The sequence below is a fragment of the Catharus ustulatus genome, chromosome 24 (genome assembly GCF_009819885.2).
Source record: "Catharus ustulatus isolate bCatUst1 chromosome 24, bCatUst1.pri.v2, whole genome shotgun sequence".
NCBI classification, from domain to species: Eukaryota; Metazoa; Chordata; class Aves; order Passeriformes; family Turdidae; genus Catharus; species Catharus ustulatus.
In genome coordinates this window covers 3,029,591-3,056,667 of record NC_046244.1, presented here as the reverse complement: position 1 = coordinate 3,056,667, position 27,077 = coordinate 3,029,591, and the positions used below count along the sequence as shown (strand labels likewise).

At 38.6% G+C, this 27,077-nt stretch overlaps 1 protein-coding gene across 4 annotated transcripts in view; it reads right to left on the bottom strand.

Annotated features, from left to right (window-relative positions):
• Nucleotides 1-27,077, bottom strand: part of VPS13D (vacuolar protein sorting 13 homolog D) — a 98,959-nt gene that overhangs the window by 47,257 nt on the left and 24,625 nt on the right. The window contains exons 26-55 of one of the 4 annotated variants that reach the window (XM_033079338.1): nucleotides 25,586-25,805; nucleotides 24,925-25,141; nucleotides 24,628-24,799; nucleotides 24,203-24,315; nucleotides 23,463-23,672; nucleotides 21,230-21,495; nucleotides 20,084-20,217; nucleotides 19,676-19,831; nucleotides 18,906-19,128; nucleotides 18,525-18,599; nucleotides 17,645-17,851; nucleotides 17,124-17,213; nucleotides 15,998-16,138; nucleotides 14,676-14,798; nucleotides 14,012-14,086; nucleotides 11,865-11,970; nucleotides 10,799-10,951; nucleotides 10,068-10,203; nucleotides 9,031-9,078; nucleotides 8,124-8,274; nucleotides 7,188-7,398; nucleotides 5,850-6,097; nucleotides 5,030-5,221; nucleotides 4,365-4,491; nucleotides 3,765-3,907; nucleotides 2,786-2,916; nucleotides 2,360-2,535; nucleotides 2,152-2,275; nucleotides 1,344-1,579; nucleotides 463-571 (exon numbers count right to left, since the gene is read on the bottom strand). In XM_033079338.1, coding sequence (XP_032935229.1) covers nucleotides 463-571; nucleotides 1,344-1,579; nucleotides 2,152-2,275; nucleotides 2,360-2,535; nucleotides 2,786-2,916; nucleotides 3,765-3,907; nucleotides 4,365-4,491; nucleotides 5,030-5,221; nucleotides 5,850-6,097; nucleotides 7,188-7,398; nucleotides 8,124-8,274; nucleotides 9,031-9,078; nucleotides 10,068-10,203; nucleotides 10,799-10,951; nucleotides 11,865-11,970; nucleotides 14,012-14,086; nucleotides 14,676-14,798; nucleotides 15,998-16,138; nucleotides 17,124-17,213; nucleotides 17,645-17,851; nucleotides 18,525-18,599; nucleotides 18,906-19,128; nucleotides 19,676-19,831; nucleotides 20,084-20,217; nucleotides 21,230-21,495; nucleotides 23,463-23,672; nucleotides 24,203-24,315; nucleotides 24,628-24,799; nucleotides 24,925-25,141; nucleotides 25,586-25,805 — 4,713 coding nt within the window. The remainder of the gene's footprint in view (nucleotides 1-462; nucleotides 572-1,343; nucleotides 1,580-2,151; nucleotides 2,276-2,359; nucleotides 2,536-2,785; nucleotides 2,917-3,764; nucleotides 3,908-4,364; nucleotides 4,492-5,029; nucleotides 5,222-5,849; nucleotides 6,098-7,187; nucleotides 7,399-8,123; nucleotides 8,275-9,030; nucleotides 9,079-10,067; nucleotides 10,204-10,798; nucleotides 10,952-11,864; nucleotides 11,971-14,011; nucleotides 14,087-14,675; nucleotides 14,799-15,997; nucleotides 16,139-17,123; nucleotides 17,214-17,644; nucleotides 17,852-18,524; nucleotides 18,600-18,905; nucleotides 19,129-19,675; nucleotides 19,832-20,083; nucleotides 20,218-21,229; nucleotides 21,496-23,462; nucleotides 23,673-24,202; nucleotides 24,316-24,627; nucleotides 24,800-24,924; nucleotides 25,142-25,585; nucleotides 25,806-27,077) is intronic. The other 3 variants (XM_033079339.1, XM_033079340.1, XM_033079341.1) reach the window with 3 other exon arrangements.

The following is a 27,077-nucleotide window of genomic DNA, read 5'->3' as shown; positions in this document are numbered from 1 at the left end:
AGGCTTCTGATTGAACTCTGATATTCAATGAATACACAACAGCAGCTGGATGCAGAGTTGCATTTAAAAGCTGTTTATTAATTTCAGCAATCTTTAAACACAGTTTCTATTTCTTAAGAGCTCCAGAAACAGATGACTTGGCTTACAATGCTCACAAAAAGGAAGCATGTCCTACCTTGTAACTTCATGAGAATATCCAACACACAACCACCACATTCTGTAGTCTTGGAGGCATTTACAACCTTCCTTGTTACTTTATTTCAATTCCTTTTTCTGTCACCTTCACCCCTATAAATGTCTTATACAGAACCACCACCACAATTCAAAATACCCTCCCACTTTGCAGTCTTTCCCTACCCTTTAAAAGTTAAGACCATTTTTTTTAATGTTGTCCTACTTTCAGCATTTGATTTTACTTCAGCACATAGCAACAGTATTATAAAAAAAAAGTCAAATGTGTACCTTCTTTTTCAGCAAAACTCGTTGAGTCTTTGGAGAAACATCAAGGACAAGCTCTGCATTTGCAGCATCCTTGTTTGAAGTAACTGGTCTTACACTTGGCTCCTGTAACCTGGAACACCATGAACACAACATCATGTTTATTCAGAGTAGTAAGCTTCTTTTGTAGCATGAATTAGATCTGCACCAAAATTCAAATTGGAAGTTTACACTTCCAATAGAGCCTGTCAGACTAACATCTATACTGGGGGGTTTTCCCCTCTTCTTAGGAATTACCAGGGTAACCTGGTAACTTGAGTACATTCTTCAAAGGGCTTTGATTTCTCACTGGAACTAGAACTTCACAGGCAAAACAGATTAATTAAAAGACAGTTTGTAACCTCGTATTGAGGAAAGTAACAAAGCCCTGTATAAACCTCCCAGAGCTGTTTTCAGCAGCATATAAAACTAGTGCAAGCTTAAACCTCACAGGCATGATGTAAATAGGTGTGATTTGTGGTAAAGTGTCCTTTATACAGCAAAAGACATCAAGTCCTCCCAGAGGAGGACCCCAAACATTCTGACTCTTCTGAGACCACATAATGGGGTCACAGCAGATGCCACATGCTAAAATCCTTCTCACTGTGTGACAGAATAAACAGTGTCAAACTGCACCTCTAAAGCAAAGGTGCTGTGTCCAAATGAGGTAAAATACACAAATTATTGACAGCCAGACAACTTCTGAATTTGGCATTTCTTCTGCTAGCCACAAGATAGACAAAAGTTTAACTCCAGATGAAAAACTTCTAAATGCTAACCATTAAGAGAATACTTAATTTGATATTAATTAATTAAAAATTAATGTGAATGTAAAAAATATTCCCATCAAAGATATAAAGAATTACCCTGAGAAAGTATATGTAGCAGCAATATAGATGAAGTTTTCATAGTAAAGTTGTTTGCTGTCTTGGAAGTCATTCATGCAGCAGACAACTTCTGAGGAGCCTGCTCCTTTCACTGTCAGTGTGATGAAAGGAGGCAGGACTGGTTCATCCCAGGCATAATCCAGAGAGGTCATGGGCTTCACATCTGTGGACAGCCTGGGCTCCACCACCCCGTGCTGCTTGAACACAACTGGGACCTGGAACAGTCAGGCAGGAGGAGTTGGTTCATACAGGAATTGTCCACCAGACAGACTGTTTACTATCATCTGCTCATTTACCAGGAGTTGATGACTGAAACATGTTCAAATCACTTTTTTTCCCCTCCTCAATCATTTCCATATGCATATTCTTCCATTCAGGTCTCAAGTAAAAAGAGTCTTAAAGGGATGAGAAACATCATCTTTGCTTTTATCTGTCATCTGTTGTTCAAAATGACTGCAGGCCCATGGAGCATCTCAAACCCTGCTAATCTAAATTATGAGACTAGAACAGATTAAATATCATCCCTATCATTGGTAATACTTCTCTTCCTTGTGAGACTTTTTCAGCACTCATGAAAGCCACATTGTTACCACTATTATTTGAAAAAGATGATGTAGCTGTGCGCTACCAATTTTTACTAGAATTTCAGAAAACTACAATCATTACAAATACACAGACTTTCATTTTATTTCATTACACAAATCAGTCAGTTCCCACTTTAACAAATACAGGAGAACTACTTTTTTACTAAAAAAAAAGGAAAAAATGTGGAGTTTGGTTCTTTTACCTTGGAGAAGTTGTCAATGCGGAAAGGCGGCGGTAACTGGTCGGTGTCGCTGAACGCAATCCGGTACGTGGCTCCTCGCAGGGTAATTTCCACTCTCAAGAAGTAACATTTTCCCAGGGTGTCCCTGAACAAGAACAGTAAAAGACAGGTAAAATTCTGATCTGCAGTGTTACACAGCAGCTGCAGAAGATTTACAGGTCACAGCTACCTCATGTTAATGTGGAATGAATTGTTCTTGTTGATCTCAAAGCCCCCAGACCAAATGCAGTTTTGGACATCCATCAGCCTCACACACAACAGCTGATCATAATCATTCCGTGGCCAGTGGAACACCACACTGGAACCAGGGAGGGTGGAGATGTAGCCATCAGGATTGTATGCTCCCTAGGAACAGGAATTGGTAAATAACTGGTAAATAATCCCAGCACTGAATAAACCACTATTAACCTAAACACCTCTAAAATACAAACACAGCCACTCTTCTGCCAGGTGGATGCTGCTGTTGGAATAATGAGAAAGATCCTCATAACCATCCAACAACACTGTCAAGAACAATGTCTGCTCTTCTTGGCATGCAGCTGCTGTGACTAAGTACAGCATTGCACTAAAAAGTCACCACCAGGAAGCTTCTTACCCGGCCTCTGGCAAATTCCCGCTGAACAAAGGCCAGTTTATGCCTTGATTTATTGTCCAACAGGTACTGGGGAGCAAAGGTGACCATGCAGGTGTCAATGTAACGGCCTCTGCCTTTTTTAACATCAATACCTGGTAATAAAAACAAGGGGAAAATATAGCCATTATTTACAAAAGAAAAAGACAGCTGCCATAATATATTTCAGAGAACACAAGTTCTTTCTTGAGTTCCTGAGATGAAGTCTTTGTGCCATACCACTGCCTTGCACTGGAACATTATCTTGAACATTAAATGTTACCTTATGCCATCTGTTATTCTCTATTTCTCAAGTACAACTCAAATACTGAAGATGACCGAAGATAAAAAACCCCAAAACAATTCCCAATCAAAAGTATATCAATGCAAGTAATTATTTCACTTTTAAACATATAAAAAAATTCCTTGACAATCATGGTGGAGTAACTTCCAGACTCTCATTTAATTCAAAACTAAACTCTGCTTGTACTTTGTGTACAGCAGGAGCACAAGGAATCCAGAAGCTGCACTCCTGCACATCAGCCTAGGCAGGCACCACCAGCCAAAACCCACAGAAGCAGCACATGGCTGAACAGTTACAGTACACAGAGACTCAAAATAACCAGAGCAATGTCATGGGATTTAGAATGTACTTGCAATTAACTTACAGGGGGAATAAAAACACAGAAGCAGACAGAACAGTTTGACAATGTAGTTATTAATGCTCAGTGATGAAATGCAAAATTAAAAATAATTGAGAACTGATTTTTAGGCTAATAAAGCTCAAAACAGAAGATCTAAAAATACTTAGAATACTATATTTTGCTTAATGGTTTCATCTGGAGCCTGAAAGGCATTTAAGAAGGTGTATTTCTCTGTTGCAATTGTTGTGTTTCTGGTGTCACTGACATTGTAAATCACCAAGAGTTGCACAGGGTGTTCCAGTGCTCCCAGCACCACCTACCAATGTTATAGATGAGGCCTGGCCGGTTCCCATGCTGGATCACCTTCAGGGCTCTGACACCACTGCCACCATCCAGAGAGAAAGCCTGGCACCAGCCAGGCATCCCTTCAGGATGGATTCCTCTTCCAACCCGCATTGTGCAGCTAAGGGTAAGAAGAAAACACAAAGGTTTAGTCATTTAAATGAAGGATGAGACAGCAACATGATGCTGGTCATCAAACAATGCCCAGATAGAAAAAGAACATCTGTGTCTTGATATAGAAGCATTTGAAGCCAGCCTAAATCTCTTACTGAGTGACTCACTCTGCATTTTTGCCATAAGCCCTTTAACACATTGGTAAGGAGTCAATGGCCATGTCCTGTAAATATCTTGGCAATTTCCAGACTGATTAATCATGAGAGCATTTGTGTGTCTTTAATTTTTGAAATAAAACTAAAAAAAATAAATTTGGAATAAATTGAGACATAACAGAATTGGCCAACCAAGGAGCTTTCAGTTGGAAATGTCTAAGAATTCAACATGCTCAACTTAGTAATTTCACAGGTCATCTTAGTTCTTTCATCTTTGTAAAGTTCCTCCTGACTGCCCTTCTTACTTACAAGTTTGGCTGCTCTTTATCAGCATAACAGAACAGCAGTGGGCTGAGGCTTCTAGCAAGCTCATGCTCTTCAAACTGACCAGCTGCATCTGTTTTTGCATTATCTTGTCTGAAGATCAGTGGCAAACCTTTAAGTAAACACAGAAGAAAAGAATGTTAAACTACACATCACCTTTGTACAAATTAAAATGAGAACAGTAAAAATTTCCAATTAAGGAACCCAAGAGATTTTTGTTGTAGTATTTTAGCCACTACTGTGCATGAGTTCTCCTTCTAGCTCTTCAACTAATCTTCTCAAAACAGCTGTTCACAGCTGCAGGTCCATGCAGAACTGAGAGTGCCAGTGGAAGTTCACACAGACTCACTGCAATTCAGACCTGTTACCTTCTCAAGGCATCTCAGTCTTTGAAAACCACAAATTTTAACAGTGATCTTATATTGATTTACTGAGAGGTACAACAGCTCATGTTTGAAAATCTATAATACAGCAACCCAATGTTTAAGTTATCTGCAGTAATGAAACAGCACCTGCTGGCACTAATAAAAATTTAAATTCTTATAACCTTGATTCCTCTTAAGTAGCATTTAAAAGAAATTGGTTAGAAAGCAAATCAAAACACTACAGGAAATCCTTATTTCCCACTCTGTGATTACAACAGCACTTGCCTGTTTTGTTGATTAACCAGTATGGAGCTGAGATGAGTATTTTGAGAGAGCCTTCAGCACGACACACAATCCGTATGGTCAGGTTCAGTAGCCGCTTGCTGACGTCGTACAGCCGCATCCGCACCATGTAGTTCTGAGTCCCTGGAGGAATCAACAGCTCTTTGCAGATTGGGAAGTTTTCCAGCAATACCCCTATGAAACAAAACAAAGCAGAGCAAAATAAAACATCACCACACAAACACAAGTTTTTGATAAGCACTTAAGTTGGTGTTTCATTTCATAGAGGTCATCCTGACCAACTTTTAAATCTGCCCATTATAGTAAACTCTGACCTCATGAAAAAATGCCTCCATTGAAGTCACAAACAGCAAAACAAGTTCTGCAGGGGACCCTACTCAGGGCTAATTATTGCTTTAGGCATTACAGAGCTAGCCAGTGTTAAATAACTCCACATATACTCTCAACACAATTTATTTCTATCAAAAAGTAAAGAGCAAAACCACTCATAATATTAGGAGATTATTTGATTTATTCCCCTCTTTACCACTGTTCTCTTCGGTTCCCACTGTCAGGAAAACAGCAGCCAAACAAAGAACACTCTAAGTGCCAGCTGACAGACTTGGAGCAGTGATGGCAATACTGGGTTGGTTTTTTTTTTCATTTCATTATTAAAAATAAGAAGCCCTGCAACCCAATGAAACCATCATTTAAATGTTTTCTATTTCTCTATTTTTCCATTCTGTGACGTAGTTCTTTGCAGAAACAAGTTTCCTGGAGGCACAGGGAGGAGCAGCAAATGGTCCCTGAGCAGGAGCCTTACCAAGCTCGATGTTCTGGGCTGTGTCAGCCGTGTTCAGAGCAACCTCTTTGCCAGGCTTCAGTGTCCCACTGATGGGCAAACCCTTCACATAGAACTCCAGCTCACAGGGCAGCAGATTGCAGATGACCACTGTTGGCAGCAGATAAATGGTATGGCCAGGCTGCCTGAAAATCTGCTTAGCACTGTCAGAGAAGATGCTGGAAGGCATGTAATCTGGGTAATTCTCCTTCTTTATAGCCACACAAAACCTGAGAATGCAAAGAGGTGAGATGTCAATGAATTTGATAGAACAATTAAACTCTGTCTTTCTGTATTGCACTAAGTCCTCAAAGATGCTCTAACTTCAGGATTGGAAAGCAAAATGGCATTTGGAGTTGTTCTCCACATAATCACTTTGTAGATTATTACAAGGTATTTTGTATTCATGTCTGACATTAAGACAACATGAGTCTTCTGATTTTAATCAGACTAAAGTTAGTTCCCCAAAAACTGGTCTATTCAGAGACCTAACAGAAAACAGCTACTAGAGATTACCACCTTTAAAACCAGCTTTCAGAAACTAGCAAAAGCATGTTCTTAACTGCTACTAAAAGAGATTTTTAACTACTAAAGTAAACAAGAATCATGTTCTTAAACATAAATGCTGAATGTGTCCTTCTTCCCAGTAGATGTATCCTTGCTCTGATCACTTGACATTCCAGTTTTTCATTAGTTAAGGCGAAAAATTGAGTTGGTAAACCTTCATTTTTAAATTTGTTTCTTTTGCTCCCTGTGACACATTCCAAAACACAGTATTAGGGAATGAACTATGCAACTGAGCAGTAAGTACACAGCAGGCAAAGGTCATTTCCTGATACAATTTCCATAATCCCTATCCTAGTATTTCCTAAATTCAGAGCAACCCTAAATCAATCACATCAGAAAACTACAAAATTCCATTAAGCCCTCACTGCACAGAGACATTTCTGGCCTCTGAACTGAGCAGAGGACATTGAGGACAAAGAATGAGTATTTGTGAACATCTTTTGGAAAACCATCACTATCCTCAGTGAGACAGAGCAGTTACTTAATGTAAGTTCACATTATATTCTCTAACAACTTCCTTTTTTTACATTAAATATTCATAGTGTGCTTTGTATTGCCAGAGGTTTAACAGGCACTGTCAGAGGGGATTCAAGGAGCCCTGCAGAACCAGAGCAGCTACACTTCACTGCTTTCTCACTATTCCAGAGACCAAATAAAACATCCCACTAAACTGCAGCAGCTTTCATCTCTAAGCATCTTCCTTCCTGTTCTTTACTTTAACAGGATTTCATTCATCAGAGCTTACAGAATTACCTGAAGAACCTGCTGTTTTCAGAGTCCATGGAGTGACACTCCCTCTTGCTGCTGCACACCTCTGCTGCCTTCTGGACATCAGTCCAGTGAATTGGAGCCTTACAGAAGAACACTCCCATTCCTTTGGGCCTGGCTTGCAGACGCCAGGATGTGAGATGTAATGGAATAGCAAAGGAATCTCCTGGCATAACTGCTGGAAGGACTACAGGCTCTGCAACCAGAGAAGAAAACACACATATCAAAAGGCACCTTTACTGAAAACCATACAATTTTTGTAGCAGTAAGTCTCAAGTTTTTAAGGCAATACATTTAATTTTAATGCAAATCACTTCCTGCTTTATGCATGTTTCAAAAACCAACCTATTATTTCCAGCTGCAGCAGACTAATTTTCAGTGTGTAAAACTGAAACAGCCTAAAAACTTGCTGGTACTCAAATCCTTTAGTGAAAATGCTTGTTCCCAAAACTTCATTCTTCAAACCTTTTGGGTACATTATCAGTGTATCATTACATTTCTACACTAAAATTTTACATGCACCTCTGCACTGAAAAAATACATACTTATCCTTGTAATTTATTTTGTTGTTTACAGAGAGTTCTGCGCTTCATGTTGGCAAGCCAGGCAGGAGAAAGTCTGTTTGACTGTGGTAAAACCACCAAAACCCTCTAGACTGCTGAAGAGACAACTCTGCTACATAAATAAGATTCAGTCTTTACAGAGTGTCAGCTTTCCCTGTTTATCTGAACAACAACCAAAAATCCTCTCTAGTCTCTTGCTGTTTTCTCCTTAACATGACCCATGTCCTGTCCCGGGAGGACTATTCTGGTGTGAAGCATTACAGACAGAGGTGAATCTCCTTGGGGGAGAAAGCTGAACTCCCCACATTATACAGGGAATGCTGGAGGAATGTGGGTCCCAGGAGTGTGCAGCACTCACTGTCAGGGGCAGAGGGACTGTCCAGGCGCAGCTCCATGGGAATTTCCAGCTTGTTCCTCACCATCAGGGCAGAGCGCACTGTCACCACCTTCCGCGCGCTCCCCTCCATGGTCACTTCAAACACCACACGAACTGGAGGCAATGAAGAAAACTGGAAGATATTTCAAAGCATTAAAAAGCTCAGGTAATGAGTATATCTAGAAGAGGGACACCTCCATTATGAAGCACTAACTGCTGAAGAAAACCTTGCCAACTGAGTCCAACCATGTGCAACTCATGAGGTCTGTAAATAGTTTCATGGTGGTTTATAATCCTGTACCTCCTCCTCAAAGCACAGTAAAATTATGAAAAAGCAATTCCACACACCACTAACTCCATTATCTTTCTCAAAATGATGTAAATTGAAATAAGAGCAATACAGATCCTAAAAGAAGAACTTTATTCATCACCTCACTACTACATTATTTAATAAACCCTGGAGTTTGAAGCCTAAGCCTCATATAATTACCAGTCATACATCAGTCCTATCTGTCAAAACTGAAAACATAAGGTGGAGCTTTCTTAAAATATTCATATTTTGTTCACTCACAGCTGCTCTTCTGCTGTAGTGTTTTACCTTTTACATTACACAAAGTCATTGCCACTTTGATCCTGAAAACAACATTCAGTACGTATTTACATGCTAGAATTCATACATTGGAACTTAAGACCCATCTTTCAAACGTTTATACTGGTGAGGAATGATATATCATAAATATTTGTTCTGATTAGAAAGCTCATCTTGTTTGCTTAAATTTTTTTTTCATTCCATGGGAAAGGTTCTAGAAGGATGGAAAAGCCAGTTAATGTGTAGAGTTTCCCTACTCTTACTTAAGTAGCCCTCAAAAAAATGAAAATATATACTCACATAGACTTGTGGATGTATTATATTTGTTCTATTTATTGGGCTTCCAAGCTGGGAGGAAAGTAAACAAGAAGGTTAAAGAAGTTCAACTTTTAAGATACTGCTCTCAGCTTTAACACAGACTTTTACTACAGAAGAAAAAACTTTCATCACTTTGTGTTTCTGATGTTCAGTACAGCTTGGAATCATGTCAGAGCTAGATTAGCAAAACCTGTTTGTAATACTGCTTTGCAAAAAAATGAAGCTTGAGGAGGGTGTGTTGAAAAGAAAAATTCTACATGAGATGTTGCTGAACAGCAGTTCTCACTAATTTACCATAATCTCATAATTTGCATCCTTTTCCTTCAATATTCAAATTACAGAGAGATGATCCTTTTTATGCTTCAATATTAAAGCATCAGAAAATTCATATAATAATAATAAGAAACCACTGGCTCTTGTCAGCAGTATCAAATCATATTTAATTCTGTTTTATATCAAAAAGATCTCAACCTCCTATTTGTCCAGTAGCTAGTCTCAAACCTTGGTTAGTCTTGAAATGCACAAGATCATTTTTATCACTGAGCCTCCACCAAATGCCAGCCTGTTGATTATTACAACTACATTTTCCCTTCATGACAAGTATATTTTGTCTACAGAGCCACATACTTCAAAAACAATCCCTAGGCTCACAGGAAATTGCCAGTGTTGTTTATTTTAAGCAAATTAAATACATGAAAAGCATTCCTGCAATAAAAGAAATAAAAGTAGCTGCTGAAATGCTGGGCTGATTTAAAGCTCAGTCTCCACCAGTGCATGGGCTGTCACTAATACATTTGTTCTGTCACTGGGAGCTTTGCCTGCCAAGCACAGAGGAACTGCTGACTGCTCTGGCTGTGCTCTGGTTACACAGTCAGAAACCCAACATCTCCAGCTCTCCCAGTCCAGGCTAACTGGAAAGGGGACAATCTCATACAGCAGATGCTTTTAGATCAAAATCTTGCAGACATCATTATTACTAATTTACACATTCTTTTAAAACACCCAAAATCAGAACTTACAGTTTGAGAGGAGGGATTCTTATCTGGTGCAGCATATCGGAAAAATGTTCCAACTTTGTCCACAGACACTGGACTCACTTCCTCCCAGCCATTCACTCTCACTTGCAGCTGATGAATCCTTAGATCATGTGTGTGCCTACCAGGGCAGGTCAGGTTAAATTACTATTAAGCATTATTATACAGACTAAATACCAAACAGTTCAAACCACAAACATCCTCTGGATTCTCTTAAAAAGCATCAAAAAAATCTCAAGGTTTTTCATTTCATGGATAGATGGACCTGATTTTATATCTAATTACTCCACCTTTCCTAAGGAATACACAGACACATAACTATGTGGCAAAAATAAGAGTGCTACATATTTGTTAACAAGCTCTGTTTCTTACCTCTGATAACAGTCAACACTGCCCCAACAGTCCTTTAAAATAAAGGACAATTATTTGTAACCAAGGCCCCCAAGTCCTTCTAAAAGCTTGTAATGATCCAACTCACATACAGGAATAGCTGCCACCAACAGCAATAGCTGCTGCTTTACCAGAGAAATTATAATTTCATCAAAGAAATTATGATTTATAAATTATAATTTCAGTACAAGAGTATTAAAAATAGAAACTAAACATTAACAGTAGATTTAAAAGCAATTAATTTTTACTGTAACACCTGCCAGTGCCCTCACAACTGTGTTCCATATATGAGACTGTCAGAACATCTCATGGCCTGGTCCCTTCACCTGTGTCTGAGTTTCCCTCTGGTTTCAAACTCAAATGGAACCTCTTCCCCCGTGATAACCTCTTGCCATTCACTGACATTATGGGCATCACCCAGCAATGTCCCATTTTCCTCAGGAACAACACCTGGACTCCCACTGTGAGACAGCGCAGCCCTGTGGAGAGAATCACAGCATTTTACAATGTGGTTACTTCAAGTTACAAGTGCTTTTTAGTCTGACTCAGTCCTGCAGTGAACACATTCACACCATGAATGTGCTTCACTGGTTTCCACATTCTGCTAGGTATCTTGAAAAAAAAATATTTTTTGTTTAATAATAAAACTATCTCTGTGTCAAAGAAGAGGCTCTTAAGTGAGTAAAACTGGGAGTTGCCTACATGTGAAACACTAATCTTAAAGAAATTAGGATTTTAGTTAAAAGTTAGAAGAAACTTGGCTTGAGATAGTTACCTGAAACTTAAATAATTGATTGCCTGTCAATTTATGTTTGCTTAGCTGTGCTTGCAATGGGAAAGGATGAAACTGGTAGGTAGGTCCAAAGAACACAAACAATTGCAACCAGAAACTCATTCTTTGCAAAACTGGAGTTGCCCCAAAAGCCATTTGTATTGTCATTGATAGAAAAGGTGAGGGTGAGGAAGACTCACCTTAGTTTCTCCTTTTAAGACCCCTCCCCACAAAAACGACCCCAGACTTAATTCAAGAAGCCAACCACGCTGCTTAACAGCCATTCCAGCTAATTACCATGGAAGCAGGGATGGGAGGGGCTGGTATTATGAATATGTATTTGTTTGAACCTTTGTCAATAAACAGACTCTGATCACCTGTGATTTTGCAGTGTGTATTAGAGGATTACCTCACTGCTGCCCAGTGCTGAATAAACACACACTTTGTAACTTTAAATTGTTAGAGAGTCTTTTGTCCTCACAGTTGAGTATGGGTATTAGAGCAATACTCATATTTTGGTAAATCACCTGTCTCTGCAGTACTGAAAACAGCAGGGTTTGGCTGGCATGGAAGAGGAGCCAGACAAGTGTGTGTGGAGTGATCCCCCACGAGCTCCTTACCGGGTTGGGGTCGTGGTCAGGGTGGCAAACCACAGAGTGCAGCCAGTGTGATTCCTCAGAGCAAAGGGGACAAAGGGCTGCCGGCGCTTTGGGGTCTTCATTTCAGCTACAAAACAGAACAGACTGGTGTGAATGGCCCTGAGAAACACCCAGCAGATGTAAATGTGGGATCAGATACAAGGGCTGGAGAGGCACAGCCTGCACTAACTGAAGAAAAAGAAACAGGACATCAGATTACAGACAAAGTCGTTACAATTAGTAACTATTACAGAAACGGTACAAAATAAACAGATATTCTTCCCCTACACCAACCCCATTGGAACTGAGCTTAATCTACATGTTCTTTTGTTTCTTTATATCAAGTCTTATATCAGTTACACATAACATGTAGAAAATCTAATTAAAAATCCAAGCATAATCAGAAACCTTTTATGTTCACCCAAATGTTCACAACATTTTAAACACAAATTCACTTATAATTAAGATTTATGCTATTGTTAATGTGACAAACAACAGGGATAGCCAGTATCTCCTTTAAAGGGACTTTTATTCTCAAAGCCTGAACTAGTACAAATATTTTCCTATACAGGAAAAAGCCCACTGAAATATGGAAAATAATTTGAGAGCAACTAAAGTCAATCTGGTTTTGTTACACTGCTGGGACAGCAAAACTCCAGAAGATATTTCTCTCATGTTTGACTTTTTCCAAGAACAAATTTCTAACAGGCACACAAGTGTTACTCTCATCTTCCACACAGCAGTGCATGAAATCTGTGAAAATACTTACTGAGTTTGGACAGTAAATTACTGCCAAAGTCCAGTAATTTACTTAAAAGGAAGGTAAATGGCTGCTACCTCAATACACACATGGGGAGGGCAGGAAAGTTTTGGAAGGAGTTACTGATCATGACAGATGACTTTCTGTCAGATCAACAAATCCCCATGTACCATCACATTGTCCATGGAGATTTAAATCTGATCTAAAGCTTACAGAGAAAGTTATTTCCAATTAAACAGCAAGAAGTTTAAAACCTTGAAAATCAAAATTCTGATTTTTGCCAAAAGCAAATAAATGTTTTTAGTGTTGAGTTTCACTTTATATAATTTTTTGGCTAGCCCAGGTTCTACAAAATTAGAATAGAAGCCAAATGAACTTTTACTCTGGTGTTTAATCTATTGCCAATTTATCTTTGGAGACTTCTAAAAAAGAATTTTTGTGACTATGGCCTGATTTTCAAAAGAAATGTAAAAGTTGCATTTTGAGACTACTGCTTGAAAAAAACAAGACTATCATTACCAGAAGGATTTTTTCATAATTAATTTAGTAATTTAGCTGCAACACCTACTAAAAGCCAAGCAATTAATATTAGATGTTTTGCTGCCTGTTTGATTTTTGGGAAAAAAACCCAGAAAAAATATTTCAGGAAAATAAATTTTCCATTTTGTTGTTTTTCAAAACTCAGAGAAAATATTTCCAATGGCACTCAAACAGGAAACAGATGTAGATTTCTAGAAAGTTTTCTGTCCTCCCATCCATTAACTTTTCTACAGGGCTATATATTTATGAAGTGTGCTGTTTGTCTTCTGCATGGTTTTGCCCAAAACCTGTCCTGTCAAATAGAACCCAAGCAAATTAACAAATTATTTATTAGGAATGCTTTGCTTCTTAAGGCTTACTGAGAACAGCCTGTGCTTCTGAAGGCATCTGAAAGTTTTATATACCTAAATATGCTAAATTTGGCATAAATATGTATATTGAACATCTGGTGGATATCTTTAGAATATAAATTAAATATTGTGATATTATTACACTATTTTTAACCCCACTGTACTGTCCCTCTAGAAGGGGGACACTGAATAGTCAACAATTCACATAACCTTCCTCACAAAGGGAATTTTCCTATGTGTGGTTAAATTTCTCCATTCTTCCTGAAGGCCCCAGAGAATGACAGGATGAAATACAAAATTTAGCAAACTAAAAGAAAAGTAACTGTTACATTATTTGGCTCGAGGGTATTTTGGGGTTTAATTATTTCTAAATATAAAGCCCAATCCACCAGCAGGTTCTACATACAGCACAGTATTTATTATGCAAGAGCCTTCCAAAGAAGAAAACCACCTTTTGGTGTCTGTGTGCTGTACAGTACCTCTAGCATAGATCTGATGCTCTAGGTTAGTCAAACTGGCTGTACTCCTAGTTCTAAGGTAGACAAGAGGGAGGCCTGGCAGACAGGAAAGACAAAGTTAGCAGGTAAGAAAATGCACACAAATACAGGTAAATCTTCCCCTGCATGCAGAAGAGAAGATCCTCATCATGCAATTACAAATCTCTACTCCTTTTCTTACACTAAGCTGGTATTTGAATTGATAAAATTCCTTCCAGAAGGAACTCTGGCAGAAAATAAGCTGAAAAGTCCTGCCACATATCAAGAACTATTACTCAGGTGTGATTATTTCACCAAGAGAACAGTATTTTTATCCAGAAACTCAGTTATTTTGGTCTTTGGGATACAGAAAGAAAAAGATCACTGATTTAGTCCTTGACATGAGTGGCAGACAGAAAGGAAGCAGAACCAGCAGTGCAAAGCTCTTCCTCGAAGTTAAGCAGCCAGAAAGCTTTTTGTTTTAAAAGAATTGAACATAATTGAACAGAAAACAGCTTTTTTGTCTTTTTTTTTTTTTTTTTGCCAAACATCTCTAACAAATCATTGTATTCTGTGAAGCCAAAATACTTATGTTTGGAATACATTAGACAGATGACCATGTGTGTCAGGACTGTTTCAAATAAAGTGTGATTAATGACCAACATACTCTGCCCAAAACATGGGGGATCCACTGAAGAATCCATCCAGTCTTCTGAGCTGATTACATTCACTTCTTTGTCCTGTTTACAGTAATCTTCCATCCAGGACTGCTTGGTACATGTGAATTGCTCTAGAGGAATGTAAGCACAGACAGTCAATGTCTCCAAGGTGGCAGTAAACAAAGTCATTGAAAAGTGTGTTAAATTCATCACACTCAAGTTACTCCACTTTAACAGCAGAAGTTTCACTTCACTGCTTTTTCTGTGAGTCACATAAGCTGAAGACAAACAACAGCTCATAAAATCACAGCAATATCTTAAAAAAATATATATCCCTCAGATTTTATTTTTTAAAAAAACTTTCAGTGGAATTTCATGTTCTTAAGACACTCCTATGTCAATCTAAGAGTTCTCCCTGCCAAGGTAATTAACCTTAAATATTTTCATGTTGGAAGTACTTCCTAGGAGTTTGGGGGTTTGCTTTTTTTAAAGAAGCACATGCACACTCCTGCATAAATATCAAGACACCAACTGAGTCCTCTGGCACAATATTAATCACAAACCAACCTCAGTACTTATTATCACTGCTTTTAAAAAGCATAATGCTGGGAATCATTGATTTGCTTCTTCTCCTGCCACCTTGGCTCCCCCTCTTTCTGCCAAGCCCCTGGGCTCTTCATGGGGGAGAAAGGACAAAGGAATATTTTTCATTTACATCTACAAGCTCAGCTGTTGGTTTCTTTTTTTTATTGTGCCCACCAAGTAATTCTGAATGAGCAACAATATTCCTGGGAAAGGCACACAATCAGAGCTTCACAATGCAGAAGCTCACATGCACTGGAGTTAATGATGAATAAAATATTTTGATTTCCAGAGGTGGGAATTGACAGCTCAAGTGCTCAGAGAGCAAAGAACTGAAATGAGTACTACATTACACCTATCTATGTAGTACTACATTACCCACTACACCTATCAATGAACTGAAAAATGATGAGTTGATCAAAATCATTTTAAGCCCTGTGAAGTACAGATATCTTCAGATGAAAGCCTGTTTTTGATAAAAAATAAATTTCAAATAACATACAAATTTGATAGAATTCATATGACCAGAGAAAGAATTCCTACTAACCTCTAACATATGCAGCTCATGTCCTTACACTTCCACAACATCTGACAGAACAGAGGCTGCCTAAACTCACACCTGGTACAGCATGGAGGGACTTGGGCCAGCCCTGCTCCCTCCACCAGCACTTTGATTAGAGATGTGTGTCATTTCCAGCAGTGAAAAGCAGAGTGTAGAGTGCAGCTCTCAGGGGACAGCCCCACATACCTATGAGAACAGAGGTGATGTTGATATCCAGGCGTGGTCTGGCGCTCAGCTCCAGCTTCAGGCGGGAAGGGTGCAGGCGGCTCGAGGCTTGCTGCTGCCAGGCCACTGAACATGGCCAGGGCTCAATAAAGGGCTCCCAACCTGAGAGAAACACAAACCATCACCTCTGCCACACATGTGGAGGCCACACTGCAATGCTCTTTACATATTTAATAATGAAACTTGCACAATTAGATTCTTTATTTTTAATCCGTGTTCAAGATGAAGTTGCAAGCCTAAGGATTGAATTTAATACCTGATACAAATTTGGTCCAGTTCCTCCATGTATGGAGGGTCTTGCAGAAGTATCTTAGCTCCAATTAAAGCACTAGAAGACAACTACAGCTCTATATTTAAGCTATCTGGAATTAAGCCCTCTCAAATAGCTTTGACAATGATTTTCACACAATTGTAAGTTGGTTGTTACTCAGCATCTCAAATGATAAAGGTCTAGAAGTTATTAAAAAAAGCATTCTACATATTTTTAAAAACAAAGTATTTTTTAAAACAAAAAAAATACTTTGTTATTGACAGGTCATTCCTGAGTGCTTGTCACCAGTAATGTAACAGAGAATTCAGTTTCTAAGTCAAAAAAACCCACACAACTAGACTGCTTCTTTTGTCAGTATCTGGCCTGCACTGAGGCCTAATTTGCTTTTTTGTATCAAAAACATAAATTGTGATGGTCTTCTTAGGTTAATCCTTTAGCCTAATCACCTGTCCTCACATGCTTTTCCTTCCTGAAATATGTAACAAACTGATTGTACTAAACAATTAAAGAGAAGAGAGAAGAGAATGTAGAGACAGCTTGTTATAAAACTGTTATTGTGCTGGATAACCTTTTTATGCAATTCCATTGGAAAAATTTGAGTGCCACTTTCATATCACCAAAATCTCCACTTTCCAGCTGATCTCAAATCAGGATATCTTGTCTAGGATGACAATGTCTAAAACACACAGTCTCAAAAGTCAACCTTTCCTTATTCCCTTAGAGGCATTTCACAGTGGGTGAACTTCAGGCTCCTGTAATAGAAAAGGCTGTTTCCTAAACTTAAATAAGAAAACAACAACCCCCTAGGTATTTCACCTGAAAGCTCACGGTTGTAGTAATCTCCAGAGAGGGTAAAATGAGCATAGCCTTCAGGGCTGGTTCTCAAATGCTGGAGAAAATTCAAACCTGTAGGAAAAAAAAAAAAACAACAAAGAAATTCAAACTAATGAAAAACAATCAAGCTTCCTGATCTTGTGAACTGTCAAGTAATCAATGGAATGTTTTGCCTTGTTTTCTGAACTGAAATGGTACAAAAAGCCTATCATAATATTCTTCAAATAACACTTGCAGTGTAAAGCCTCCCTTGGATTCTGCTCAGGACAGACTGCGTTTGTTACGTGATGTAAAACGGGGAAACCAGAATCTTAACCCTACAAAGACCATAATCCTCTTAAAATCAAAACTGAAATCAAACAGAAATAAAGAAAAAGGAAGCCCCAGTATCCCCCACAACCACCACCAAGACACTCAGTTGAAATGTGCCAAGCCCTGCCAAACAAGAGCAGGATGCTGAGAACTGACAATCATCTTCTGCCAAGGCAGGCCCAGATACTCACGTGAAAAGGTCAGTTCTGCCAGGGGAACATCACAGTCCATGCAGTCATCTATAAAGCAGATGCAGACACTTTCTGCCTTTATTTGCACTCCAGAGATGAACTGCAAAGGCACAATCCCCTGGCTATCTCGACCAGAAGAGGTCTGGGAAACTGATTTCAGAGGTTCAGCATTCTTGAACAACCAACTTGCTGCTTTTTTCAAGTCACCTTAGATGCAAAGACATGTATTTAATAAAAATCATATAGAAGCAAACTAATTCCTCTCCTCTTAAGAAAATATTCTCAGTAGTACCTCAAATATGCTCTATATTGTAACATAAATATGAGAAGATTATAAAGACATTGATATATCCCAAGAGTAAGAAATGTGTTCTGAAGTTTCACAAATGTAATAAAAATCTGTAACATTATGCAAGCCTATAGATGAGGTGGGAAGCATGATAATGCTAAAGGAACAAAGAATGACTTGTGTTAAAGCTTTGTCTTCTCTTCATGTACTGCATGTAGAACTAGAGAAATATGATTTTAAAAGGGAGAGATGAAAACACATGCTCTCAAGAGGAAGAGATGTGTAATAGAAAGAAATTGGTGCACCAAAAAAAATTATCAACCTGAACACAACTAAAACTGCCAAACAAAAATACACTCAAGCACCCCACACATGACATCCCAAGGGGCAGAAAGAATCCTTGGGGGGTGGATTGGACACAGTAACAGAACAGGAGGAATGTTTAAGACTACAGGCCAGCACAGAGCTAAAGATGTTCTAAAGAAGGAAACAGTGCCTGTGCATCACCACCTGAGAGCAAAGGCTTTACTTAACTGCAATTAAGGTAATATGAACAATGTGCAAACCCCTGCTAAGAATATCTGATGTTACCTTGGCAGGCCAGAAGAGCTTTACGACAATCTTCCATACTGAACCCCAGCTCCTGGAGGCGAGCCAGCTGGACTTCTGCAATAACAGTTAACCAAGCATCAACCCCTGACAGTCAGCTACTTGTTTTCATTTCTAAAATCAAGACACATCTGTATAAGAAACGGGGGTTTGTTTAAGATTGCAATTGTAGAAAAAGCAAACACTCAGCCTATTTTTGTTTTTTATAGTATCATCAGGACAATTATTAGGTTCTAACCAACAGAGGGTCTTACACCATGAAGATACAAACATCTTTTGTGTTAAGCATACAGATTAGCTTCACCTTGTAGAAATCTCCTTTAGATATAAAAAATGGCTTCATTTAAACAGTGAAAAACATACCAAGAACAGGATCTAGCACACGTTTGGATCCATCTCTGGTTTCATGTGCCAAGGAGCTCTCACTCCCCAGTGCTGCACTGGAGGCATCAGCAGCATTCCCAGCACTTGAGGCAGCTGAGTCAGGGAGAGCTGCACTTGTCTGCTGGGGAATTGATTTTGCAATTGCCAAGAAGAGCTGAACATCATTGTAGGACAGTCTGATATCCAATGCTTGCAGATGAATCTAAATGAAAAATCAGAATATAAGATTCACTTGCATTTTCTACACACGTTTCTTAAGTACTTCAGATATTAAAAAAGCTTTTCCCAAAAGAAGACAAAATCTAGTGTTACAGTCAATCATCATGCTGTTTTAAAGATCCAGGAATAAAATAATCAAACTTGTTATTATTTACCAACAAGCAAAACATCACATCTCAGGGAAAAGAAGTTTTAATTTGGTAAAAAAGTCTTTAAATATAATTCCCTTCTAATAACTGTCCTAACAGTTAGAAACAGAAAATACAGAAAAAAATTTTTTACTTTCGGGTATTAGCAACTATCTAACACCATCAGCCTACATAATCAGCCCATTTCTTTCCCCCGATATTAATCTCTGTAACATACCCCATAAATCACTCTTTCATTACTAAGAACATTTTCTGCATGTTTCTTTCTTTTCCATTTCAGGAAAAAATTACCTGAGAGTCTTCTATTGAATCCTTGGACACAAAAATACCTCTGCTAGTATTCTCTACTGAATACAATTTTATTCAGACCTTTATTATTACCTCTAGAATAGGAGGAAAATCTTCACTATTGAAAGCATCCAGTAGTCCTGAACCTCTTGGGTAAGAAGAATTCCCAATAAGTTCCATATGAATCTGTACTGGATCAATAATTGACAGTGCAGTCTCTTGCTCATTTCCTAACCGGCATGAAAACACCTAAAAATTGCAAATTATTTGTAAAAATTATGAACTGAGACAACAGGCCTGGCAAGAATTAACAATATTTTGAGACTACAGTCAAGTCTTACAATGTTCTAACAGAACAAATGTAAAATGAGACCATTTGATGAGAAATCAAAAAACTTCAAAAAACATCTGTGGACTATTCCTTTTGTACATACAGTAAAGTATCTTCACAAAACTCCTCTAATGTTAGATGTTATACAGAAGCAAATTTCTTTTTCTCACCTCAATGTCAGACAGACTGCCAGAAAAAGGACGATCTAACAACTTGGGCTTGTAAGTGAGAACAGTTGTTCCCTTCAGAATAATTGCGCTGGTATCGAAGCAGGACATGTCTTCAACAACCACAAATTCAGTTCCTTAACCAAAAATAAAAGGACAAATAACCAACAGGACTTGGCAATATAAGGTATTTAAGGATTTGCAGTAGATTTCCTGATTTCCTTTAATGGTTTTACACCAGCACACAGCTTTTAATGAGAAAAACTGCTAAACAAGCACCAGAGCAGAGTACGTTTACAGTAATTTCACGATTATAAGCCGCACCATTTGGACTAAAATTTTGGTCTGAACCCGAAGTGCGGCTTATAATCAGGTGTAGCTTATATATGGACAAAGAATGAAAAGTTGCTGTTTTAGTTTGGAGGAGAAGTGTATGCTGAGAAAGGCAGGAACTTCTCTTTGAAATGGAGAATGTAAACCCCTTCCCTCCAAATTATTATAATTTTGAAATCAAGGGGATCCCAGGCAAAGATATGGGAATTAGGAATAACAGTTCTTTACTAGGGAAATTAAAATAGAAATACAGTACTACAAAGAAACAAACCCCAAACCCTGACAAAGCCCTGTCAGGCAGGATGTTGGCAGCAGTCCCATTCCATGGTGGCTGCATCCTCCTGCAGTGACAGATGTGGCTCAGTTGGAGCAGTGCTCCTGTACAAGGTGCAGTTTCCCTCCGGAGCTCCAGTGGTGATGTGGAGAAATCCGGTTTCCCTCTGGAGTCCAGTGGAGAAAGGGGCTCCCTTAGTGTCCCAAACCCTCTGTTTTTATCTTGGTAAGAAATGTTGGGCTCTTCCCCCTGGCTGGAGCAACTCCCAATGGGATGCAGTAATTTTATCAGTGCCACAGTGGGACTCAATGGCCATGAGCAGAAAATGACTGGCTGGAGGAAGGATGGGTTGTGAAAAGATAAAGAACAATGCCCTGCCTGGTTTCAATGGATGGCCCATTAGCAGAATATCTCCCATGGAGATCAGGATCACTGCCCCCACCCTCAACAGATGGTGATAGAACAGATACCTGTTATCACACTCTGTATTGTAATGTGCGTCTTATAATCAGGTGTGGTTTATAATCATGAAATTACCGTACCTGTCACATTAATCTTGACTTCCAGCTGCTTTTCTGCTGTCACAGGGAGTGAGGAACGTTTGGTGACTACTCCACTTTTCACAGCTTTGGGAACAACAGCTGTGTCACTGATGCAGGGTCGCAGCCGGGACGAATGGGGATTTTCCCTCTTTTTGGTGTCTCCAGGAGTGGATAAAAAGTCATGAACCAGCAACAACCAGTCAAATATCAGGAACACACGAAGATTGTTCAGAACAACTGTGAAACTGGAGGAATCCTTAGTAGACCTTTTAAGAGGAGAGAAGCACACAGGTGAGCTTTCCAACCTGCAGATATTTAATATCATGCTGAAAACTATCAGTACCTAGCAAGAAGTATATGGCATTTTATAGGGATACACTTAGTTTACACAGTCAGGCCTTTAAAATACATACATACATACATAAATACATTATATATATATATTTAAGCAGATTGAAATTCAACGATTTGCTATACCCACAGAACCCAAACAGATCTTAACTGCACAAATTCTAAGCCATAATTGCACAGGAGATGAATTGAAAAACTACTTGACAGGAAATTTATAAAAGCTCCTTTAACACACATTATCAATATTAATTTTCAAAATCAGAAGTTTTTAAACCTTTTCTTATTATCATTTTATGGCTGTGGGGTATCAAACCTAACATTCTGCATATGAAACTCAGACCTGGATCTGAGATAAGAGGTACAATATTAATTTCTCTCACACCATGACAGCATTTTGCAGCACAGGAAGTTGCTTTGTCATTCAGAAAAAATGTCAGCCTGCCTGAGCTCCCAGCACCCCATCCTGAAGATCTGGCTAGGACAGATAAAGTGTTTGGCTTCATGATCTGGAATACCACTTACATTTGATCATGCTAACTGGAAAATCATCTAAGTGCTTAAATACCATGAAACCATTTTCAATCCAGCACACAGTGAACTATAAAATCTCCAAAGAACTGTGATGCCTTAGTGGGGAGCAGGTTCTGCCTGTGCTGCTTCCAACAGCAAAGCCCATAACCCTCCCTGGCTCTCCAGGATATTTCCAGAGGCACCAGCCAGTACAACACTATCACTGAGCTCTGCCAGCCCTTACATCTACTGCCAAGGATGCTCTCACCACTAAAAACAGACCACATGCTGCCGTGGCTGAAATTTAAAATTACAACAGTTGGGAAGAAGATTCCTGAAACTCTCACTCATAAACCAGATTAGGCTGTACTGTGCAAACTCACTAACTGTGTCTAATCTGGCCGCCTACTGACTCAACAGTTCTGTGAAAACCATCTGGGGTTTTTTTAGGGGGTATTTTTTAGTAAATCCCATTTTAGTTTTATTCAAATTGAAATGTTGACTTCTTTCTGAACGCATTTTTTAGGCACCTAAAACCATAATGCAGCATCCAAATCTTAAAAAAATAAAAAATCTCTATTGACAAGTTTCTTTAGCTGGTTTTTATGAACAAATGTCTCCAAAACTTTCTACTGGACTAAAATAATCTACTTTTTTTTTCTTCTACATTACTTCTGCAACTGTTTCAGAAGGCATCATGCTTCTATGAGAGTGAGAAAGCTGAGCTTGGTCAGCAAATCTGATCAGAAGTGAAAGCAACATCTCCAGTCATCTCACTTCACCCTCTTTTTTGGTAGTTAAAATTCCTCAAAAAAACACCATGGTGATACAGGTAAATACTGACATTATACTTCATATTTCCAATTTCAATACTAAATTAGATAAAAGTAGGTAAGAAAAAGCAAACAGGGTAAGACAGAAGAGAATACAGAGATTGTTTTTGCAAGAGGCCATTGCTGTCTGTATTTGATGCTCTCAGAAAACCACGTGTGACACCTGCTGGGAAACAGCTTTTGTGCATCTTATAGTAAAAATTCTAAAAACTGGTTTTATGCACACATACAAGTGATAGGCCAGAGTTACCAAGCTTTAAGCACTACTGATTGTAATAGGTCAAACCTTCATCTGATCCATTACACATTCAAACCTGAATTTCATTGCAACAAGAGAAAAAGAAAAAAAAATCCAGCAACTTCCAGGGAATTAATAACTGCAGATTTCAATCTATCAAGTACCACTGATCACCCCAAAAATGTAACCAGATTGAAATACAATGTGCCCAAGGTTATCTACAATAATAACAGGTGTATTAAAATCAGGACAATACTGATCATGTCATTGTTAAAAACAAACAAATCCCAGAATTACCAACCTGAAATGCAATTCAATCTGGATTGCTCCAGGGCTACTGTTGTTTTTTGATGACTGAAAGATGCAGTTGAAGACATTTGGGGGGCCTGTAGCATATTTCTGTCCAGCATAACGAGTGTCAAAGGCCATCATGGAATGAGAGACCAGATTTACAGATTTTGTTCCATTTGAAGAGCTTTCAAAAAGTAACTTGGATTTCTTAAAATCAAACCTGAGAGAACAAAAAGCAAAACAACACACCAAAGAGACTTACAGGTTATTTATTCCTTGGAGTCACTCATTTTACAAGTATGGCACACTGCTGAAATCTTTCATTTAAAAACTACAATCATGTCCCATGTGATAGAAATAGAAAATAGATTTGTATTAAAAGTGGTAATATTTTCTACTGATCAAAAACATTCTGGATTAAAAAAAAACCCAACAAGCCACCATAACAGCAATCTGCTTTTTTAACCCTCCCTCATATCGCTTTCTTAATTAAAATACTATTTCTCTTGGGCAAGTAAACTGATTATTAGAGTTATTTCAAGGACAACTGGAAAGGCAGACTGCATCTTCTGAACAGTGTCATTCCCTTTCATCTTTTAGAGAAGCTCAAACTCTCAGTTTAGACTCTTAAGAAATTCCATTTCACTGCATTATTAAACTGTAATTCCACATATTATTTCAATTCTTGTCCTGTATCTTTCACATGAGCATAGCATTTAGGATAAGGTATTCAATATAGAATATTCATACCTGGCTAAAGAGCTGCATCCATCTTTTGCCTTTGGATCCATCAGTTCCAGGCTCACATTTACCATGTCAATGAGGAATGACATGGAAGTATACACCTCTCCACTCAAAACTGTCTGAAAGTGGAAAACACCAACATTCTTTTTCAGAGCATGTTTAACTCTCATGTCTGAATTAAACTGTATTTCAGAAAAATGTAAACTGCTTTTGTGTGGTGTCTTTCCTCTCCAAAGAGTTTCATTAACCATTACTGGGGAAATGTTACAATCACAACACTGTGACCTTCAACTTGAAAATGACCCTTAATCCATTTTCACAGTACTGATCTAGAGTTTCTTTGTCCTTAAAATATTGTTGCCATCAGCAAAATCAGCAAACCTCCCCCAAGACATTTCAAGAGAATTTCAGCTGCACACAGATGCTCTTACAAGAATTCTTGGATCCTGCAAGTCGTAAGGGCGCATGAACTCCTCGATGGGCTCGCCAAGGTTGTTCTCCAGCAGCCCACGGATCAGTTTGTACTTGTTCAGATCCAGAGAGCAGTGCACTGAGGACAAGTTGCCATGGATTGAAATGTCTGCAACAGCATGACTCAGCTCCCTGCAACAAAGAGGAAACCTCAGAATTTCCAGGAGCTCCAACACAGCAAGACCTTTAGGATGCAACAAAAGGCATCTAAAGCACTCCTGTAGGTGACAGCATGAAGTGACCCTGTTTAAACTCACTTGTCCAAGTTTCTCTCTACTTTTAACTTCAGTCTGAAGGGCTCTGTCAGCAGGCTCCCTCCTGTCTGCCTCACCAAGTAGGATGGAAAGCTTAAATCTGCACTGGTATCTTCCACTTTGGAAGCTTTGGAATAATCTCTTTGGTATCTTTCAGCAGCAAAGATATCCATGTCCTGCAGATCAACCACAATGCAGTCCAAGAGGCAGATGTGATCCTCTGCAAGCACACAGGAGATAACACATTAGGAAGAGAAACAGAATCCAACCTACTTTTAAAAACAAATTTAGTTTACTTTTGATTTTATTCCACTTTTTTTTTATTATTCATGTTCATCAATATCTGTACCTACCAGATACCAAGCTCATTCTCAGGTAAATGTAAATTCCCCATTAGCAGTCCAAGCACACCCCTTTGATATGTGCAATCTGCATCTCAAAACACACCCAATTTGTGGGACTGCTCTTCCAGAAGAAACTGAACTACAACTCCCTAATCCTTTAAACTGCAAAAACCAGTCTTAAAACTCAGAAGTCCTTTCTTCTCCAATCTCCATACCCAGAGTCTCCCACTTATTCAGTGTCACATAAGATAGAACCAATATGGCACTGTCATTTCACAAGGCCAAGGTAGCTCCATGGGGCTCCTGTTGCTTTCACATACCTGGGCTCTCAGGGTTGGGGACCACAGGCAGCTTTGATGGCTGCCCTTGCTGCTTGCTGGATGTGCTCACTGCAGACTCACTCTTCAGCCTGGAAATGTTTGATCCTGATGATTTTTTCATGACCAATCCTTCCATTGTTGATTTGGACTCATCAGCACTTGTTTTCTTCGCACTATGTTTTGGGGTTCCCGTAGGAGGGGAAAACTGAACTGAATCCTGCTAATGAAAGAGATTTTGTAATTAACATCAGATTTTAAACTTAAATTCTAAGGAACCAACGCACCAAGGTCAAGCTGTAATAAATTATTAGAATGCCAGTATCTTCTGCTGTACAAAAATGGAAAAACTTTTCTCCTATAGCCTTAACAGCTAATGAAAACATTTTTTTGTAAAAAAAGTTTATTTCAGCAACATTCCTCAAAAAGCTGTGCAATCTTTTCCATGAGAAACTAATTCAAAAGCAGAGGGATTTTCATGTAAATGAAATTAATACCAAAATGTAGGGGTAAGACCAACACAATAAATATTTCTGCAGAATAAAGACTGTTAAATATTTAAAGCTGTTTCTCAGGTGATGAAAAAACCATATGCTATTATTTCTGCAAGATCATGTCAGCAAATTCCTGTTTTATTACAATATGTGAACCAACATACACATTCACATTTTATGCATTTAAATAATTCAGCTGTCACACCAAAATGTGTCCCAAAATTCTCCTGCAGTTTAAGGTTGGACAAATCCCTACACTTAGTGGTAAATTCCTCACAGGTAAAAAAAAGAAAAGTTTATTTCCATTGATGTAAAATATTTTAGACATCTCCTCACTACCATATATCCAGTAGAAATCCATGAGTTGTCTCCCATTAAAAACCTGCAAATTTCACTACAAAAAGAGTCACATCAACATCAGAAATTTCTTTTCCCAAAAATCCTGCTTGACCAATCTGACAGCCTCCTCTGATGGAATGACCCCAGCCACTGATCTGTCTGGTGGAAAAGGTTTACACACCACCTTTATACTCCAAAGCCGATTTTGGGATTTCAATTAATTAATTTCAATCAATTAACCTCATGTCCCATGCAGGTAGCAATCATCTTTAGTGATCTACTCAGCCCTTACTCCAAGATTGCTCACTTTGCCCCTGACTCCTGTATTGTCACTGTAATTTCCCACCTTCATTCTGTATCCTGATCCTGATGTTACATCAATCCCTACCATAAACTTCCCTTTCTGGTTTTAATTGTTAATATTTTCTTGCTTTCCATGGTTTTTAAATACTAGAAAAAAAACTGGAAAAAATTAATTGTGAACACAGTCAAGGATTTAAAGAAAAAAAAAATGAGGACATTAAGATTTAACTTCATACTGTAAAGAAAAGAATGAAAAGTACATGCAAAGGAAAATCATCACATCATCTATAAATCTATGAATTTATGCAATTAAATCCAAATTAGCAGCTCCTCAGACATGCATAAAGAGCACACCACAA